Source organism: Coregonus lavaretus, assembly GCF_964263955.1.
Source record: "Coregonus lavaretus genome assembly, chromosome: 4".
In the NCBI taxonomy this organism is placed as follows: Eukaryota; Metazoa; Chordata; class Actinopteri; order Salmoniformes; family Salmonidae; genus Coregonus; species Coregonus lavaretus.
This window is the reverse complement of record NC_139991.1, coordinates 30,413,251-30,434,161: the sequence shown is the minus strand read 5'-3', so window position 1 is coordinate 30,434,161 and position 20,911 is coordinate 30,413,251. Positions and strand designations below refer to the sequence as shown.

Below are 20,911 nucleotides of genomic sequence, written 5' to 3'. Positions count from 1 at the left end.
ATGCAAATTAGGTGATGACGTCATTTAGCGACTTCTAGGACAGCCAATAGCTACTTTCCTTACTGAGGAGTCGGCAACACTGGTTAGACCGATTGGTGGAGCTGTGGAGAGAACGCTGCTGCCAAATTCAATTTTACCTCTGCGTCCTACCATGACAGAAATCTAAAATATAATTTAATATTAAGTTTATATTCTGAGTCTCTTTTTCTTTATGTTTCTGCACATAAAAATGTGCACACTAATAAAGCAGCTCGCTGTTCAGCATTTTTTTCCTATGACAACCGAGAAACATAGGGCAGGATCAACTAGGAAATCATTGTGTAATGTGAGCACCCACATCCTGGGGTTTAGGGTGGACGGAATGAAAGATTTGAGACCAGGAAATCGGGAAGTGTGAGCACGTCCAAGTTGTAAAGATTTTAGAAGTCGTGTAGTGTATTGTCCAGCATTAGTTGTACATTTGTTGTAATTCCTCAAGAAACTCAGACAAAAAGTCCAGGATTTTGAATATTTATTTTAGGATTTACAATAAGTCCTTTGGAGGAAAGATTGTTGTCATATATTTGACATTTCTATCTAAAAGCATAACGAGAAATATTTTATCAAAGTTGCCATATTTATTACATATTGTCCTTACCCAGCCCCAGAGCCACATGAAATGAAGTAGGGGTGCTGAGGGTTCTGCAGCACCCCCTGAAAAATCACAATCAAATATATTAATACAAATATATATACAGTACCAGTCAAATGTTTGGACACACCTACTAATTTGTGGGTTTATCTTTATTTTTACTATTGTTTACGTTGTAGAATAATAGTGAAGACATCAAAACTATGAATTAACACATTTCGAATCATGTAGAGCCCAAAAAAGTGTTAAACAAATCTAAATATATTTTATATTTGAGATTCTTCAAATAGCCACCCTTTGCCTTGATGACAGCTTTGCACACTCTTGGCATTCTCTCAACCAGCTTCATGAGGTAGTCACCTGGAATGCATTTCAATTAACAGGTGTGCCTTCTTAAAAGTTAATTTGTGGAATTTCTTTCCTTCTTAATGCGTTTGAGCCAATCAGTTGTGTTGTGAAAAGGTGGGGGGTAAACAGAAGACAGCCCAATTGGGTAAAAGACAGTGTCCATATTATGGCAAGAACAGCTCAAATAAGCAAAGAGAAACGACAGTCCATTATTACTTTAAGACATTTTAGGTCAGTCAATACGGAACATTTCAAGAACTTTGAAAGTTTCTTCAAGTGCAGTCGCAAAAACCATCAAGCGCTATGATGAAACTGGCTGTCGAGGACCGCCACAGGAATGGAAGACCCAGAGTTACCTCTGCTGCAGAGGATAAGTTCATTAGAGTTACCAGCCTCAGAAATTCAAGCCAAAATAAATGCTTCAGAGTTCAAGTCACATCAACTGTTCAGAGTGGACTGTGTGAATAAGGCCTTCATGGTCGAATTGTTGCAAAGAAACCACTACTAAAGGACACCAATAAGAAGAAGAGACCTGCTTGGGCCAAGAAATACGAACAATGGACCGGTAGAAATGTGTCCTTTGGTCTGGAGTCCAAATTGGAGATTTTTGGTTCCAACCGCCGTGTCTTTGTGAGTTCCCACCGTAAAGCATGGAGGAGGTGTTATGGTGTGGGGGTACTTTGCTGGTGACACTGTCTGTGATTTATTTAGAATTCAAGGCACACTTAACCAGCATGGCTACCACAGCATTACGCCATCCCATCTGGTTTGGGCTTAGTGGGACTATCATTTGTTTTTCAACAGGACAATGACCCAACACACCTCCAGGCTGTGTAAGGGCTATTTTACCAAGAAGGAGAGTGATGGAGTGCTTCATCAGATGACCTGGCCTCCACAATCCCCAGACCTCAACCCAATTGAGATGGTTTGGGATGAGTCGGACGGCAGAGTGAAGGAAAAGCAGCCAACAAGTGCTCAGCATATGTGGGAACTCCTTCAAGACTGTTGGAAAAGCATTCCAGGTGAAGTTGGTTGAGAGAATACCAAGAGCATGCAAAGCTGTCATGAAGGCAAAGGGTGGCTACTTGAAGAATCTCAAATATAAAATATATTTTGATTTGTTTAACACTTGTTTGGTTACTACATATGTTATTTCATAGTTTTGATGTCTTCACTATTATTCTACAATGTAGACAATAATAAAAAATAAAAGAAAACCCCTTGAACACTATTATTTTCCCCTAACCCTACCACCCCTTCCTTAATTGGAGTAAACTAATGGACAACAACACTTAGGCTTCTACTTCCAGCTTATACATGCTATATATACACTGCTCAAAAAAATAAAGGGAACACTTAAACAACACAATGTAACTCCAAGTCAATCACACTTCTGTGAAATCAAACTGCCCACTTAGGAAGCAACACTGATTGACAATAAATGTCACATGCTGTTGTGCAAATGGAATAGACAACAGGTGGAAATTATAGGCAATTAGCAAGACACCCCCAATAAAGGAATGGTTCTGCAAGTGGTGACCGACCACAGACCACTTCTCAGTTCCTATGCTTCCTGGCTGATGTTTTGGTCACTTTTGAATGCTGGCGGTGCTTTCACTCTAGTGGTAGCATGAGACGGAGTCTACAACCCACACAAGTGGATCAGGTAGTGCAGCTCATCAAGTGGCACATCAATGCGAGCTGTGGCAAGAAGGTTTGCTGTGTCTGTCAGCGTAGTGTCCAGAGCATGGAGGCGCTACCAGGAGACAGGCCAGTACATCAGGAGACGTGGAGGAGGCCGTAGGAGGGCAACAACCCAGCAGCAGGACCGCTACCTCCGCCTTTGTGCAAGGAGGAGCAGGAGGAGCACTGCCAGAGCCCTGCAAAATGACCTCCAGCAGGCCACAAATGTGCATGTGTCTGCTCAAATGGTCAGAAACAGACTCCATGAGGGTGGTATGAGGGCCCGACGTCCACAGGTGGGGGTTGTGCTTACAGCCCAACACCGTGCAGGATGTTTGGCATTTGCCAGAGAACACCAAGATTGGCAAATTCGCCACTGGCGCCCTGTGCACTTCACAGATGAAAGCAGGTTCACACTGAGCACATGTGACAGACGTGACAGTCTGGAGACGCCGTGGAGAACGTTCTGCTGCCTGCAACATCCTCCAACATGACCGGTTTGGCGGTGGGTCAGTCATGGTGTGGGGTGGCATTTCTTTGGGGGCCTCCATGTGCTCGCCAGAGGTAGCCTGACTGCCATTAGGTACTGAGATGAGATCCTCAGACCCCTTGTGAGACCATATGCTGGTGCGGTTGGCCTGGGTTCCTCCTAATGCAAGACAATGCTAGACCTCATGTGGCTGGAGTGTGTCAGCAGTTCCTGCAAGAGGAAGGCATTGATGCTATGGACTGGACCGCCCGTTCCCCAGACCTGAATCCAATTGAGCACATCTGGGACATCATGTCTCGCTCCATCCACCAACTATTAACTTGATATTAATTTGGTACATAAAACTTGTTTAAATTTTTTTAAATAATCTGTCAGACTTCAGAATTCTGATCGGTTCTGATCAGTTTTATGTACTCCTGTCCAGGAGTTGGCGGATGCTTTAGTCCAGGTCTGGGAGGAGATCCCTCAGGAGACCACCCGCCACCTCATGAGGAGCATGCCCAGGCGTTGTAGGGAGGTCATACAGGCACGGAGGCCACACACACACACACACTACTGAGCCTCATTTTGACTTGTTTTAAGGACATTCCATCAAAGTTAGATCAGCCTGTAGTGTGGTTTTCCACTTTAATTTTGAGGGTGACTCCAAATCCAGACCTCCATGGGTTGATAAATTTGATTTCCATTTATAATTTTTGTGTGATTTTGTTGTCAGCACATTCAACTATGTAAAGAAAAAAGTATTTAATAAGATTATTTCATTCATTCAGATCTAGGATGTGTTATTTTAGTGTTCCCTTAATTTTTTTGAGCAATTTTACGGACAAAGTATTTTACAATAGTTATCTTTTGTTTGTTTGTAATCGCATCCTCCAGCTACCCTCATCCCCTCCCATCTATCGCCGAAGACCATCCTGTTGCCATATATTTCTAACTGTGCTGTTTCACAAAAGTTCTGAACCTATATACATTTTACGGACACAGTATATTTTACATTAGTTACCTTGTTGTTTTTAGTCCCACCCTTCAGCTCCACTCAACCCCTCCCATCTATCTCTTAACGCCATCCAGTTTTGATTTCTATTTGCCATATAATTTTCAACTGACACGTAAAAAAATTAGTCTAAAACAACTTTATTTCGAAGGAGTGCCTTTGTTTGACTGCATATACATGCGCAGTTCGGCTCAACACGACTGTTTGACCCGATGACGTGTTTCTGCTCATGAGCTTGACTAGCTAACGTGGCCATGACATCACCTACAAGCTTGATCTAAGATTTCTATTGGAGAAGCAGTTTCTAGGCATCTTTATACTAAACCATCTTTTCCTCAGTCCTCTACACTGGAGGGAAGAAGGCAGACAGGGGCCTGCAGTGTCACAGTGCCCCCTGCTGGGGAGACCTGGTGGTGGGAGAGAGGAAAGGACTGGATCCCACTAAACTCTGCAAAAAAATGAACGTCCTCTCACTGTCAATTGCGTTTATTTTCAGCAAACTTAACATGTGTAAATATTTGTATGAACATAAGACTCAACAACAGAGACAAACTGAATAAGTTCCACAGACATGTGACTAACAGAAATGGAATAATGTGTCCCTGAACAAAGGGGGGGTCAAAATCAAAAGTAACAGTCAGTATCTGGTGTGGCCACCAGCTGCATTAAGTACTGCAGTGCATCTCCTCCTCATAGACTGCACCAGATTTGCCCGTTCTTGCTGTGAGATGTTACCCCACTCTTCCACCAAGGCACCTGCAAGTTCCCAGACATTTCTGGGGGGAATGGCCCTAGCCCTCACCCTCCGATCCAACAGGTCCCAGACGTGCTCAATGGGATTGAGATCAGGGCTCTTTGCTGGCCATGGCAGAACACTGACATTCCTGTCTTGCAGGAAATCACGCACAGAACGAGCAGTATGGCTGGTGGCATTGTCATGCTGGAGGGTCAGTCAGGATGAGCCTGCAGGAAGGATACAACGTGAGGGAGGAGGATGTCTTCCCTGTAACACACAGCGTTGAGATTGCCTGCAATGACAAAAAGCTCAGTTCGATGATGCTGTGACACACCACCCCAGACCATGACGGACCCTCCACCTCCAAATCGATCCCGCTCCAGAGTACAGGCCTCGGTGTAACGCTCATTCCTTCGACAATAAACGCAAATCCGACCATCACCCCTGGTGAGACAAAACCGCGACTAGTCAGTGAAGAGCACTTTTTTGCCAGTCCTGTCTGGTCCAGCGACGGTGGGTTTGTGCCCATAGGCGACGTTGTTGCCGGTGATGTCTGGTGAGAACCTGCCTTACAACAGGCCTACAAGCCCTCAGTCCAGCCTCTCTCAGCCTATTGCGGACAGTCTGAGCACTGATGGAGGGATTGTGCGTTCCTGGTGTAACTCGGCAGTTGTTGTTGCCATCATGTACCTGTCCCACTGGTGTGATGTTCAGATGTACCGATCCTGTGCAGGTGTTGTTACACGTGGTCTGCCACTGCGAGGATGATCAGCTGTCCGTCCTGTCTCCCTGTAGCGCTGTTTTAGGCATCTCACAGTACGGACATTGTAATTTATTGCCCTGGCCACATCTGCAGTCCTCATGCCTCCTTGCCTAAGGCACGTTCACGCAGATGAGCAGGGACCTTGGGCATCTTTCTTTTTGTGTTTTTCAGAGTCAGTAGAAAGGCCTCTTTAGTGTCCGAAGTTTTCATAACTGTGACCTTAATTGCCTACCGTCTGTAAGCTGTTAGTTTCTTAACGACCGTTCCACAGGTGCATGTTCATTAATTGTTTATGGTTCATTGAACAAGCATGTGTTTAAACCCTTTACAATGAAGATCTGTCAAGTTATTTGGATTTTCACTAATTATCTTTGAAAGACAGGGTCCTGAAAAAGGGACGTTTCTCTTTTTCAAAGTCAATATTGGCTATATCGTAACAATTTATGAAAAGTAAAATAAGCTTTTTGGTCTTAATTTAAGGTTAGGCATAAGGTTAGCAGTGTGGTTGAGGTTAGGTAAAAAATCTGATTTTAAGAAGATAAATTGTAGAACTTCCAGCTTTGCAGCTTGGCCAGATAGTGACAACCGAGAGCAAACTGGAGCCTCAGCTGGCCCTCTAGTCAGCAGTACTACAGTGCATTCGGAACGTATTCAGACCCCTTGACTTTTTCCACATTTTTACGTTACAGCGTTATTCTAAAATGTATTACATTGTTTGTTTTCCTCATCAATCTACACACAATACCCCATAATGACAAAGCAAAAACATGTTATTTACATAAGTATTTTTACGGTTATTTACAGACCGTTTGCTATGAGACTCGAAATTGAGCTCAGGTGCATCTTGTTTACTTTGATCATCCTTGAGATGTTTCTACAACTTGATTGGAGTCCACATGTGGTAATTCAATTGACTGGACATGATTTGGAAAGGTACACACCTGTCTATATAAGGTTCCACAGTTGACAGTGCATGTAAAAGCAAAACCAAGCCATGGGGTCGAAGGAATTGTCCGTAGAGCTCCGAGACAGGATTGTGTTGAGGCAAAGATCTGGGGAATGGAACAAAAACATTTCTGCGGCATTGAAAGTCCCCAAGAACACAGTGGCCTCCATCATTCTTAAATGGAAGATGTTTTGAACCACCAAGACTCTTCCTAGAGCTGGCAGCCCGGCCAAACTGAACAATCGGGGGAGAAGGGCCTTGGTCAGGGGGGTGACCAAGAACCCGATGGTCACTGACAGAGCACCAGAGTTCCTCTGTGGAAATGGGAGAACCTTCCAGAAGGACAACCATCTCTGCAGCACTCCACCAATCAGACCTTTATGGTAGAGTCACCAGACGGAAGCAACTGCTCAGTAAAAAGGCACATAACAGCCCGCTTAGAGTTTGCTAAAAGGCACCTAAAGGACTCTCAGACCATGAGAAACAAGATTCTCTGGTCTGATGAAACCAAGATTGAACTATTTGGCCTGAATGCCAAGCATCATGTCTGCAGAAAACCTTGCACCATGCCTATGGTGAAGCATGGTGGTGGCAGTATCATGCTGTGGGGATGTTTTTCTGCGGCAGAGACTGGGAGACTAGTCAGGATGGAGGCAAAGATGAACGGAGCAAAGTACAGAGCGCTCAGGACCTGAGACTGTGGCGAAGGCTCACCTTAAGCACACAGCCAAGACAACGCAGGAGTGGCTTTGGGACAAGTCTCTGAATGTCCTTGATTGGCCCAGCCAGAGCCCAGACTTGAACCCGATCTAATATCTCTGGAGAGACCTGAAAATAGTTGTGCAGCGACGCTCCCCATCCAACCTGACAGAGCTTGAGAGGATCTGCAGAGAAGAATGGGAGAAACTCCCCAAATACAGGTGTGCCAAGCTTGTAGCGTCATACCCAAGAAGACTTGAGGATGTAATTGCTGCCAAAGGTGCTTCAACAAAGTACTGAGTAAAGGGTCTCAATACTTATGTAAATGTGATATTTCAGTTTCTTATTTTTTATACATTTGCAAACAAAATCTAAAAATATGTTTTTGTCACTATCGGGTAATGTGTGTAGCTTGATGAGGGGAAAGAAAACAAATGTAATAAATTTTAGAATAAGGCTGTAACGTAACAAAATGTGGAAAAAGTCAAGGGCTCTGAATACTTTCCGAATGCACTGTACATGCATGAGCAAGCTGGATAATATTGCAGGTCAAAGTTCCGGTCAAATAGCATGTCACCTGGACTTACCCTCTGACAGTGTATATGGTTGTGGTGATAAATCAGTTTCCCATGTTGGGATCAATAAAATACTACTATGACAACTACACACAATGGTAAAGACAAGACAGGCTCTTCCTCTGCCTGGATGCCCTCGATCACTAGGTAAGCATAGTGCTATGTGTTTGTGTGTGTGTGTGCAGCATGCGTGCAACATGCGTGCGTATGAACGTACCTGGATGCCCTCGATCCTCTCTGTCACGACGTAGGCATGGTGCATGGCGATGAGTGGCACCTTGACTCCTGCCATCTCACCCAGCTTAGTGGCCCACACTCCTGACAGAGCAAAGAGAGAGACAGTACGTGCTTAAGATCAACTACATTGCAGTCGGACTGTGCAGCATCACTGATCTACAAATTACCTTTCATCCTAAATAACTAACTACTCATCAATGGTCCGTCCAAATCAACTCTATTTCTTGTTAAGGGCTTTTTGTAATGGTTCAGTGATTTCAGCGGGGGTTTTTTTTTTCACCTTTATTTAACCAGGTAAGCCAGTTGAGAACACGTTCTCATTTACAACTGCGACCTGGCCAAGATAAAGCAAAGCAGTGCGATAAAAACAACAACACAGAGTTACATATGGGGTAAAAAAACATAGTAAAAAAAAAATACAACTGAAAATATATATACAGTATGTGCAAATGTAGCAAGTTATGGAGGTAAGGCAATAAATAGGCTATAGTGCAAAATAATTACAATTAGTATTAATAATAATAATAATAATAATAATAATAATAATAATAATAATAATATGCCATTTAGCAGACGCTTTTATCCAAAGCGACTTACAGTCATGCATGCATATTTTTTTTTGTGTATGGGTGGTCCCGGGGATCGAACCCACTACCTTGGCGTTACAAGCGCCGTGCTCTACCAGCTGAGCTACAGAGGACCACATTAACACTGGAATGCTAGATGTGCAAGAGATTACGTGCAAATAGAGATACTGGGGTGCAAAAGAGCAAAATAAATAACAATATATTTTACAAGATGCTTGATTAGAGCCCAGATCATAGGCCTGCTGGTAAAATGCACGAGGGGGTACTTTGTGGGTTCTCCGGATAGAGCAAAATGTAATTCGGGGTACAGTAAACAAAAAAGGTTGGGAATCACTGAGATAGACGACTGACTAACCTGCACAGTTTACGACAACGGGGGTCTGGATGGTTCCGTGGACGGTCTCCACAGCCTTGACCCTCTTCACTCCCAGGTCGTCTGTGCTAACCTGGATCCCCGTCACTGGACAGTTCTCTATCACCTGACAGGAGAGACAGCCAATCAGAGCAAGGTCAAAGACAACCCCATATACTGTATATCCATACGTATGTATATAGTTATAACTCATGGCTATCGCCAGGAGTTTATTCTGACCGTGTGACCTGACCAGAAACTCCAAGCCTTATCCATACCAGACCCGGCGCCAGGATTAAGTGACTAAGGGGGGGTAGTTGAAATCGGTGAGGGGGCCCAATTTTTGGGGGTTCTTGCATTGGATTTATATTGAATTCTGCTTATACCACAAACAAAGTTCATTGAGTGCTTCATTGAGGTTGGCGCAAAATCTGTAGCCTAATGCATCTCCGCTGCGCTGTGTCAGCATAAAATAGGAGCCTTCTAGCAGTGATCATTACACAGGTGCACCTTGTGCTGGAGACAATAAAAGGCCACTAAAATGTGCAGTTTTGTCACACAACACAATGCCACAGATGTGTCAAGTTTTGAGGGAGCATGCAATTGGCATGCTCACTGCAGGAATGTCCACCAAAGCTGTTGCCAGAGAATGTAATGCTCATTTCTCTACCATAAGCCGCCTCCAACGTCATTTTAGAGAATTTGGCATTACGTCCAACCGGCCTCACAATCGCAGACCATGTGTAACCACGCCAGCCCAGGACCTCCACATCCGGCTTCTTCACCAGCGGGATGGTCTGAGACCAGCCACCCGGACAGCTGATGAAATTGTGGGTTTGCACAACCAAAGAATTTCTGCACAAACAGTCAGAAACGGTCTCTGATGTCAACATTGTGAACAGAGTGCCCCATAGTAGTGGTGGGGTTATGGTATGGGCAGGCGTAAGCTATGGACAACAAACACAATTGCATTTTATCAATAGCAATTTGAATGCACAGAGATACCGTGATGAGATCCTGAGGCCCAATGTGGTGCCATTAATCTGCTGCCATAACCTCATCACCACCACTCACCAGACATGTCACCCATTGAGCATGTTTGGGATGCTCTGGATTGACGTGTACAACAGCGTGTTCCAGCTCCCGCCAATATTCAGCAACTTCGCACAGCCATTGAAGACGAGTGGTACAACATTCCACAGGCCACAATCAACAGCCTGATCAACTCTATGTGAAGGAGACGCATCGCGCTGCATGAGGCGTGGTCACACCAGATCCGGACTGGTTTTCTGATCCATGCCCCTACTTAAAAAAAAAGTATCTGTGACCAACAGATGCATATCTGTATTCCCAGTCATGTGAAATCCATAGATTAGGGCCTCATGAATTTATTTAAATTGACTGATTTCCGCATGAGTTGCAACTCAGTAAAACCTTTGAAATTGTTACATGTTGCGTTTATATTTTTGTTCAGTGTATATTTCACAAGGCATTGATAAAAATTGACAAACAATTGACACAATGAAACAAATAGTGCACACAAATTGGCAGGAGTCAGTTCCCAATAGTGGACAGAGACATGCCTATAGCACGCCTTCACCACATACCCCTCCCCTTATTCTGGTCTCGACATTATTAATTATGCTCGAGACATGTTCTTCACACATAAGCAGTAACCGCAAACATTGTCAGGACGTAGCAGTGGTAATTTTCCTTAAAACTGAATTCATTACGGTTCACTATTTCTAACCACCCCCCTTAAAAGGCACACACTATCCAAACTAATGGACATGTGACAGCAAGCCAGAATGGCACATTCCAAACAAGCAATGGGTACATTATACATATTGACCAACATGGTATGTCCATTTGGTGAATGTAGGTTGGTGGCGCAAATAAAGGAACATCATAGCAGATGAACACTTTGCCCCTAAACACTGTCCACTAACCTTTTGGTGATCTTAAGGCACAAACCTGACCGCATGGGCCTTTGTTTAAGCAGGTAAGGTTAGCATTCTCTCCCGAATGACGCACAGTGGACACGGGTTGTCTTCTGACCCCCCAGCAGTGACACAAGTTCCGTTCCACACCCAGGAACATTTGCGGCACATTCATTTTCTCTCCAAGCATGGGTAAAGGGTCAGAGCACACCCTCTCCATGCACCGGAGAGAGCTCAGTCATAATCAATTCAGTGTCAGTCAATGTCGGGAGGAAAACCGTACACATCCCATCATAGGTCAGACACTCCTGCAGACCGCCGCCCATAGGAACATCAGAGGAGCAGGAAGGAGAGAGTTTGCCTCCAACATGCTGCCCTCACCAGGGCCCGACTGCTAAACTTGACCCCGCCCTTATGTATCAAAATCAAATATTACAAGTATCACGTTATTCATTTAGCCTACCACAGAGATGAGAAGCATTTTTTTCCGCTTTTTATGGAAACCCAAAGGAGTCATACCTAACCACCCCAGTGGCTTTCCATAGCCCCCTTACACACACACACACACACACACACACACACACACCGCGGCGAGCTCTGTCCATTGTACTGACAGCGCAGCGGAGATAGATTTTTTTTGTGCCAACCTGTCACTCAACCATTTGAACTTTTTTGCAATTTTTATATAGGGATGTAAAACTAAAACTGATGGAGCCAAGTGCGACCCATTATGTTATAACCAATGTTCCCTCTAATATTTTTCGGCACCGAGCTAATTTCAGGTCTGCTGAGCGTAAACTTTTACCTTGTGAAATTTCTGTGCAACTTCAGGCACGCGTTTACTGTGAACACTGAGGCTGTACCCGCTTTAATTTACTGTTTTAACAGTGGCCATGTCGGCTACTGTGGCTATTTGATCATAATGTAGGCCTACCAGAGTGGCCTACCATAAAAAAACAATGTAGAAAATGCATCACATAACATTTGAACATGGAAATAGCGGTTCTATCATTCAGCCTACAGTAGCAGCCAATGTGTGAGACTTTTGAAAAAAACATGCAGGGCTTGACATTAACCGGTTTATCAGACAAGGAGGTGACTAAATATTTTGTTGTGTTGTTTGATGCATGAACGACTTTACAAAATACAATTAATTATTATTCCCATACAATTTTTACAAAGAATCAGACAAATTATGCTACACTCTGCCTACTGGCTACTTAGCTTATTCAAGCACGTCTCAAAATAAAACACTGCCCCTTTAAGACAGTAAGCTCTTTACCAGACTAGCTTTTCAAAGATGGCTAGAAATGTACAAGTTTTGTGCTCTTGTAGGAAGCAATCACTCCCACATTGCTGACTACAAATTAGCTATAACTGGGCTAATAACTCACTAACTAGCAAAGAATATGAACAAATGTACACACGTGGCTACATGCAGCTCTTGCTTTGATCTCTAAACAAGTGCATAATAATCACGACAGCTCATGCTGTAAAACAGTCCAGTTCAAAGTAAATGGCACAAATCCATATATGGCAATGGTGTATTTGCATATAGGCCTACTGCAGCTCTGATTGGTTATGGCGCACCGGTCTGTGTAGAGTACGGGCCTGAGTCGTGCCTGATAATACAATAGAATCCTACTCCGATACGCTCTGCCTTCAACAAAATCTCTTGCATAGCTAGTTTTGCATACTAAGTCTCGCATAGTTCGTTTTGTTTCGGTATGTTGCATTGAAAGTGGCTAATATTGCATTGATTCGATCACAATTCCAAAAGTAAAGGGAAACGATGATAGTGTTAACTAACGGGGAAAACTCTATAAAGTTGAGTGAAGTTAAATCTCGTGCTTCTCTGCGCGGGCTGATTTTTCTTCTGCACGGCAGTCTCTGGGGAGCTACGCAGCTTAGAGGGTACATTGGTTATAACATACAAATCACACAGTAGTTATATGGTAAAACCATAATAGCATAGAGATTCATTCTTCAGGAGCTTTTTGTGCCATTGAGAGTGGGTGTTACAGGAGCAATGCCAACAGTAGTGCCAACAAAGTATAAAGTGCCATAGCGTGGTATCTATCGCTGGTCATAACACCACTCAGTATCTAACAAGGAGCTGGCAGTTGGGCCAGACATAACAACAGCACTATAGAGCTTTATCTAAATGTTTTACTGTCTAATATTCATTAGTATCACTAATAGCAGGAAAGATAATGTGGAACAGTGGACTGGACCCTGCCGAGTTAATGCTCAGGGTTCACTGACCTCACTACACTACATAACACAGACTGGAATGAAACTAGAATGCTCTGCCTCTGAGCTGTCTAGAAAAAAAACATTGTTATCTTTAGGAACTGCAGGTTTATAGCCCACTCAATGTATTTTACTGGCCATTAAGGTGCAACTGTACGCCGGTGTCAAGATAATGTTTCCATCTTTAGCATCTTCAATAGTACACAAGTGGGAAGGGAATAATTAAGCAAATAATTGTCAGTACTCAAGCCATGTAATGCTTATGTAACTTGGCATATTTGTGTGTGTGTGTCACCCTGGTCTCCCACGGGAGAAACCAACATCATTTAGCAGACGCTCTTATCCAGAGCGACTTAGTTTTTTTAGTGAGTGCATACATTTTCATACTGGCCCCCCTTCGGTATATTAAAAAGGGTATAATCTTTGTAAATTATATCATAAGTATGACTGGTGGAGTTGTCACATGTCTGTCTGTCTGTGTGTGTGTGTGTGTGTGTGTGTGTGTGTGTGTGTGTGTGTGTGTGTGTGTGTGTGTGTGTGAGCATGCATGCGCGTGTTATATTTACCGTGGCACCACGGGCAGTGGCTGCCCTGGACAGGGTGGTACAGGTGCCAGCGGGGTCCATGGTGCCATCCTTGGGAACGTACAGCGTGCCATAGAGGTCGTCTACGTTCATCAGAGGGTACAGGTCTTTGGTCTCAGCGGGGGACAGGACGTGGGACTCAATACCGTACACCTTCCCCAACTGGAGAGGGGAACAATAACAATAAATGACATCATCATCATCGTGAGACAGCACCACACTTCCATTTTGCATGGAACCTCTATTAAATACAGGTTATTCTCATTGTGGGCAATTCCACTCAAAAGGTCCGTTATTAACATGTTTTAACCACTCCTGTAAAGAAATGGTAGACTATCAGATACTCAGCAAAAAGGTCTGATTTCACCATTACTGAAACAGAACCCAGATGGAAAATATAAAGATCCAGTCCACCTAAATAACTGGAGACCCCTTACACTTCTGTGTTGTGACGCCAAAAACCTAGCAAAATGCATAGTGCATAGAATTAAAAAGGTATTGTCGAATATTATTCATCCTAATCAGACATTATTTTTTACATGGACGATACATTGGAGATAATATAAGACCGTACTGGAAACAATAGAACACTATGAAAATTCTGGGAAACCAGGCCTGGTATTCATAGCTGACTTTGAAAATAACTTTGATAAAGTACGACTGAAATGTATATATAATTGCCTGCACTATTTTAATTTTGGAGAATCTCTTATACAATGGGTTTAAGTTATATATAGTAACCCCAGGTGTAAAATAGTAAATAATGGCTACTTCTCAGAAAGTATTAAAAACTGTTGAGAGGAGTGAAACAAGGCTGTCCATTATCGGCATATCTATTCATTATGGTTATCGAAATGTTAGCTATTAAAATCAGATCCAACAATAATATCAAGGGCTAGAAATCCAGGGTTTAAAAACAAAAAGGTGTCATTGTACGTTGATGATTCATGTTTTCTTTTAAATCCGCAATTTGGATCCCTGCACAGCCTCATAGAAGATCTATATAATTTTTCTAATCTCTCTGGATTAAAACCTAATTATGACAAGTGCACCAAAAATACAACTTTTACATTACCGTGTAGTTTACCAATAAAATGATCCGATGGTGAAGTGGACATACTCTGTAGTCATATCCCGAAAGAAAGAAATGATCTCACTACAATACATTTTAATAGAAAGTTACAAAATCGTATCTAATTTGGCTACCATGGAAAGGACATCACCTGTCTATTTGTGGAAAAATCACCCTGATTAATTGAGCTCCGGTGAATCCTGTTTCATTGATCATCCTTGAGATCTTACAACTTTATTGGAGGAAACCTGGCACCATCCCTAAAGTGACACATGGTGGTGGCAGCATCATGCTCTGGGGATGTTTTTCAGAGGCAGGGACTGGGAGACTAGTCAGGATCGAGGGAAAGATGAGCGGAGCAAAGTACAGAGAGATTCTTGATAATAACCTGCTCCAGAGCACTCAGAACCTCAGACTGGGGTGAAAGTTCACCTTCCAACAGGACAACAACCATAAGCACACAGCCAAGACAAAGCAGGAGTGGCTTCGGGACAAGTCTCTGAATGTCCTTGAGTGGCCCGGACTTGAACCCGATCTAACATCTCTGGAGAGACCTGAAAATAGCTGGTGCAGCGACGCTCCCCATCCAACCTGACATAGCTTGAGAGGATCTGCAGAGAAGAATGGGAGAAACTCCCCAAATACAGGTGTGCCAAACTTGTAGCGTCATACACAAGAAGACTTGAGGCTGTAATCGTTGCCAAAGGTGCTTCAACAAAGTACTGAGTAAAAGGTCTGAATACTTATGTAAATGTGATATTTCCGTTTTTGATTTTTAATAAATTAGCAACATTTCTAAAAACATGTTTTTGCTTTGTCATTATGGGGTATTGTGTGTAGATTGATGAGGGGAAAATACAATTTAATCAATTTTAGAATAAGGCTGTAACGTAACAAAATGTGGAAAAAGTCAAGGGGTCTGAATACTTTCCGAATGCACTGTATATGGGGGATACAACCACCCAGCTCTGCAGATTTTGCTGCGGAGAGACAATCATTAGGTCACTTGTTTTGGTACTCCCCATATGTCGATTTATTTTGGTTGCAGCTTCAGGAATGGCTGAAAAATGCAACATTTACTTGGAGTTACTCTGCCAAGAGCACTGCTGGGTGATTTGATAAGTCATAGTCAATCGATCAATAATACTCTTAGCAAAGGTGTTTATCTTTCATTTACAATCGGTAGAAACTATGAGAATAGAAAGGTTCAAAACTTTTGTGAAACATCACAGCACAGTGGAAAGATATATGGCAGCTAGAAATCAAAACGATGGTTTTCAGAGATAGATGGGAGGGGTTGAGGGTAGCTGAAGGCTGGGACTAAAAACAAACAAAAGACAACTAATGTAAAATATACTGTCCGTGAAGTTAATGTATAAGCTGGAAGTGGAAGCCTAATTATTGTTGTCCATTAGTTACCTCCAATTAGGGGAGGGGTGGTAGGGTTAGGGGAAAATAATAAACAATTAAAATAGAAATCCACAGCAACAGATTTTTCACTTTTAAATGTATGTCAAACAAAAACCAATGATTGCAAAGTTAAACAAACAATACAACTCTATGCACAATGTTCAGTGGAAATTGTTAAGTCCTCCTTATGCATAGAGTTGTATGGTTTCTTAAAGACGTCCTACAGCAAAACATACTTTTACTGTAGTAAAGTGATATCCCAAGTAGAAATACAGTAACGTACACACACTAAAGGGTCAAAAGAGACGTTGAGTAAAGAAGTGTTTTTTTGCAAACTTCAAGGATTTGTTATGATGGAAATTTGTGACGTCATCGGCTTCCCCCTTGCTTGAGGAACAATAGAGGAGCCATAGAGAACAAAAAGAGGAAGGCTTATCCCCCACTTGTGCTACGTCATGACTTACCTGGACCACCTATTGACATGTGCCTTTTGTTAAGTAAATCAGGTGATAAATGAGCTGAAAAGGAAACTGGAGTAGGACTAACTTTGCAATAATTGGTTTTTGTTTGGCATACATTTAAAAGTGAAAAATCTAAGTCAGCATAATTCTGTTACTGTGGAATTGCCCTAGTTCAATGACTGAAAAATGTTGACACAACGATATTACATTTCATAAACCCTCTATATTTGCTAACTTGTCCCCCCCTGCCCCAGCCCCATATGTGAGTTGTGTGATTTGATTTCTAGATTATTTGTGCAATAATCAAACTGTCATATGGTCAAGTGCTCCAAAGAAAGACCTAGTTAAGCTGCAGCTGGCCCAGAACAGAGCGGCACATCTTGCTTTTCATTGTAATCAGAGGGCTGATATTAATACTATACATGCCAGTCTCTCTTGGCTAAGAGTTGAGGAAAGACTGACTGCGTCACTTCTTGTTTTTATAAGAAACATTCATGTATTGGAAAATCCTAATTGTTTGCATCGTCAAATTGTAAAGTCTGGTCTGTAATGTCTTTTTCGTTATATGTCGGACCCCAGTAAGACTAGCTAATGGGGATCCTAATAAATCAAAATCAAACTGAGCATTTCATCTCACACCCACAAGTTACCTCTGGCCTATTTACTGAATTTACTGGAGAGGTAGGTTACACAGTCTAGTCTGGACCAGTAAGGCTGATAGGTACAGTTCCCAGCCTCTACCCCAACATGTTCTATAAGTTCACTCAGTTGAGTCCAGTCTAGTCTGGAGCGGCAGGGCACATACAGTAGCCTACAATACATACCGACATGAGGCGTTTGTACTTGTCCAGCCTCTGCTTGTTAGAGAGAGAGTGACACCTCTACCCCAACCAGTCAAATCTAAGACACCAGTCCAGTCTAGTGTAGTGTAGTCTGGGCCTTTATGTACGTACCGACATGAGGCGTTTGTACTCGTCCAGCCTCTGCTTGTTGGATGCGATGAAGAGGCCTCCGTTCTGGATCCAGCCAGTCTCTAGACCGGTCTCCTGCTCCAGGTCATGGCTGATCACCTGTCTGGTGTGGGCTAGCAGCTCCACCTCCACATCACTGGGCCTCAGCTGCCACAGCAGACCTGGGACAGAGACACCACAAGACCATAAGAGATAGTGATGATTAGTGAGGGAGCAGGAGAGAGAAAAAGCGAGAGAGACAGACAAAAAGAGAGAGCGAGAGACGAAGACAGAGAATAATATGAGGTTTCCAACCAATTAGACTCCCCTTTAACAATCCCAGTGGTTATATTTTTTTCATTTAAACCTGTTAAACTCTGTGTGGTTGTTTTGGACCCAGTACCGGGTCCGCAGTGCTTTACCCACTCCGTCAATTTCGGTGGCATGTCTTTTTGGAAATTGAGCTAAAATCTTACTGCTGGCAATGTCATAAGAATGCCCGTCACCGCCCCCCCAAAGGCCATAAATCATGTGCTATGGTCATATTCATAGAGTATGCAATTCAGGTCAAGTAACCAAAAGTGAAAAAAATCTCTATGCATGGAAGGGTACACCCTGGTGGTCATCATAATGCATTTATTTTTCTATCCAAATTGAATGTGACATTAACTTGAATGCATCCTCCATGTGACTCATTTCAGGAAACGTGGCGTATGTCGCGCGTCACTACTTCACAGGAGCGCCATTTGAACGTAAACTTTTTTTTTTTTATCAAAATGCGTTATTTGGCAGAAATGCCTTCTGGAACATGTGAACTTTCATGTGCCTTAACAACAAACTTGTATGGCATCTGTAAATATGAATAAAATGGTTAAATTAAGAGCCTAGTTGGTTTAGACATGGAAAAAAGAAAGCAACCTTCCCGCTAGCCATGATTGGCTGAGATAATGAGTGGGCTGGACATGCCGAGAGATGAGTTCGGATTGGTCTGCCATGTTGCGCGCTTCTGTCCATAACATGAGCTGGTCAGTATGTGTAGGCATTCCAGGTGAAGTTGGTTGAGAGAATGCCAAGAATGTGCAAAGCTGTCATAAAGGCAAAGGGTGGCTACTTTGAAGAATCTCAAATATATTTTTGATTACTACATGATTCCATATGTGTTATTTCATAGTTTTGATGTCTTCACTATTATTCTACAATGTAGAAAATAGTAAAAATAAAGAAAAACCCTTGAATGAGTAGGTGTGTCCAAACTTTTGACTGGTACTGTAGCTAGCAAGCTAGCCAACGTTAGCCAGTTAGCTTGGGTACTGTTGTTAGGTCAGAACACTCGGATCAAACCTACTCCTCGGCCAGAGCGTCCAGTGTGCGCTCCGAGAGCGAAACACTCTGAACTTACGAACGGACAATCTGACAACGCTCGGAGCTTACGAACGCTCAGAGCACACTCTGGCACTCCAGATTAAATTGACGAACACACCTGTAGTATAAACCAGCCTTTAGTCTTGAAATCTTTGGTTGTTTAGTACATAGCCTCACATGTGAATCCTTAAAGAGATGGGTGGGGCTAAAGCTTAAGAGGGTGTGAACGATGCTGAATGGGTGTAGACAAAGAAGAGCTCTCCAGTAGGTGTATCAAAACATTCAACATTTCTCAAAGCAGAATTACTTTCCCATTGTTCCTCAACGGTAGTGTATGATATACCATTTTCTATCTCGGAGTCTCTACTTTTATCCAATGTAAAAAACACCATTTCAAATTTTGTTACAGAAAACCAAATCGAGCCGGTTGGTCACAGATTACCCTTTGGGTCCCCAGGACCAGGATTTAAAAAACACTGATATACAGTTTGAATCCATTTACAAACAAACCCTACACATTCATGAATCCATAGTTGCATAAGCCACAGCCCAGATAGGCTTCTAGGTGGGTACTACCTACCAGCTGTGTGCCAGGTGGTTCCGGCGGTCAGTCGGTCTCTCTCCAGCAGCACCACGTTGGTCATGCCCATCTTGGCTAGGTGGTAGACGGTCTGGCATCCCAGGCTTCCCCCTCCGATTACCACAGCCTCTGCTGACTTGGGAAGGGGCTTGGTAGGCCCACTGCCACCCTCCTCCACCTGCCATGAGATTTGTTTAAATGGAATAGGAAAAGGCACACATTGCAAAACTACATTTCTCATTAGATTTTCTTCTCACAATGAAAATACATAAAATATATATTTTTTTAAACAGGCAACAGATACATATACCAAAATTGTTGAGGATGCATACACAAATAAGTTAGAGACATTACCATTGTGGTCCTCATTTAACCTATTAATTTCTTTATTTAACCAGGCTAGTCAATTAAGAACAAATACGTATTTACAATGATGGTCTTGCAACACACATAAATAAAACCCTATTCACTGAGTATAGAAAACATTAAGAACACCTGCTCTTTCCATGACATAGACTGACCAGGTGAATCCAGGTGAAAGCTATGATCCCTTATTGATATGGATGAAGGGGAGCAGACAGGTTAAAGAAGAATTCTTAAGCCTTGAGAGTATATGTGCCATTCAATGGGCTAGACAAAAAAATGTAAGTGCCTTTGAACAGGGTACGGTAGTAGGTGCCAAGCGCACCGGTTTGTGCCAAGAACTGCAATGCTGTTAGTTTGGCTGCTCAGTCTAACTTAGTGGTCACTCAACCGCCATAGTGCTACCATTCCAAACCAATCAGAGCGCTTGGAAATGCGCATCTGGACACTGCACCCGCCCACTCAGGTCAGAGTGTTATCTTCGTCCGAAGAGAGATGACGCACGGTTTCTGAATACTTTTTATTGTCGACAGTAACAAGAATGTCAATGTTGTGCGAACATCGAAATAACCACAACAAGTAAGATTCCAGGTTATTCCAAGATCCACTGTAAATACCCGAAGTGTGTTCCTAATTTGTGGTGATGAGGAAGAAAGGGAATAAAAACCATGAAAGGAGAAGCATCCACCTTGTTCTTACTGGACATCCTGTAGAGGGTCTGAATCCAAGTCAGAATCAGCACTAAGTACTGTATATAGCAGGTGAGGGCTCAGAAGCCAACCGCTCAGACGAACTCCAGCTAGCCGTTTTTTCACCGTATGTATCAAGAATGGTCCACCACCCAAAGGACATCCAGCCAACTTAACAACTGTGGGATGCATTGGAGTCAACATAT

The 20,911-nt window shown here is 42.9% G+C and overlaps 1 protein-coding gene across 3 annotated transcripts in view; it reads right to left on the bottom strand.

Moving 5' to 3' along the window:
- The window catches only part of sardh (sarcosine dehydrogenase), a 77,377-nt gene that overhangs the window by 51,216 nt on the left and 5,250 nt on the right, over window positions 1-20,911 (bottom strand). For 2 of the 3 annotated variants that reach the window (XM_084160833.1, XM_084160834.1), the window contains 5 exons: window positions 19,654-19,831; window positions 17,715-17,893; window positions 13,801-13,980; window positions 9,045-9,168; window positions 8,083-8,183 (listed from right to left, as the gene is read on the bottom strand). In XM_084160833.1, coding sequence (XP_084016959.1) covers window positions 8,083-8,183; window positions 9,045-9,168; window positions 13,801-13,980; window positions 17,715-17,893; window positions 19,654-19,831 — 762 coding nt within the window. Of the gene's footprint in view, window positions 1-8,082; window positions 8,184-9,044; window positions 9,169-13,800; window positions 13,981-17,585; window positions 17,600-17,714; window positions 17,894-19,653; window positions 19,832-20,911 lie in introns of those variants that run through there. The other variant, XM_084160835.1, reaches the window with a different exon arrangement.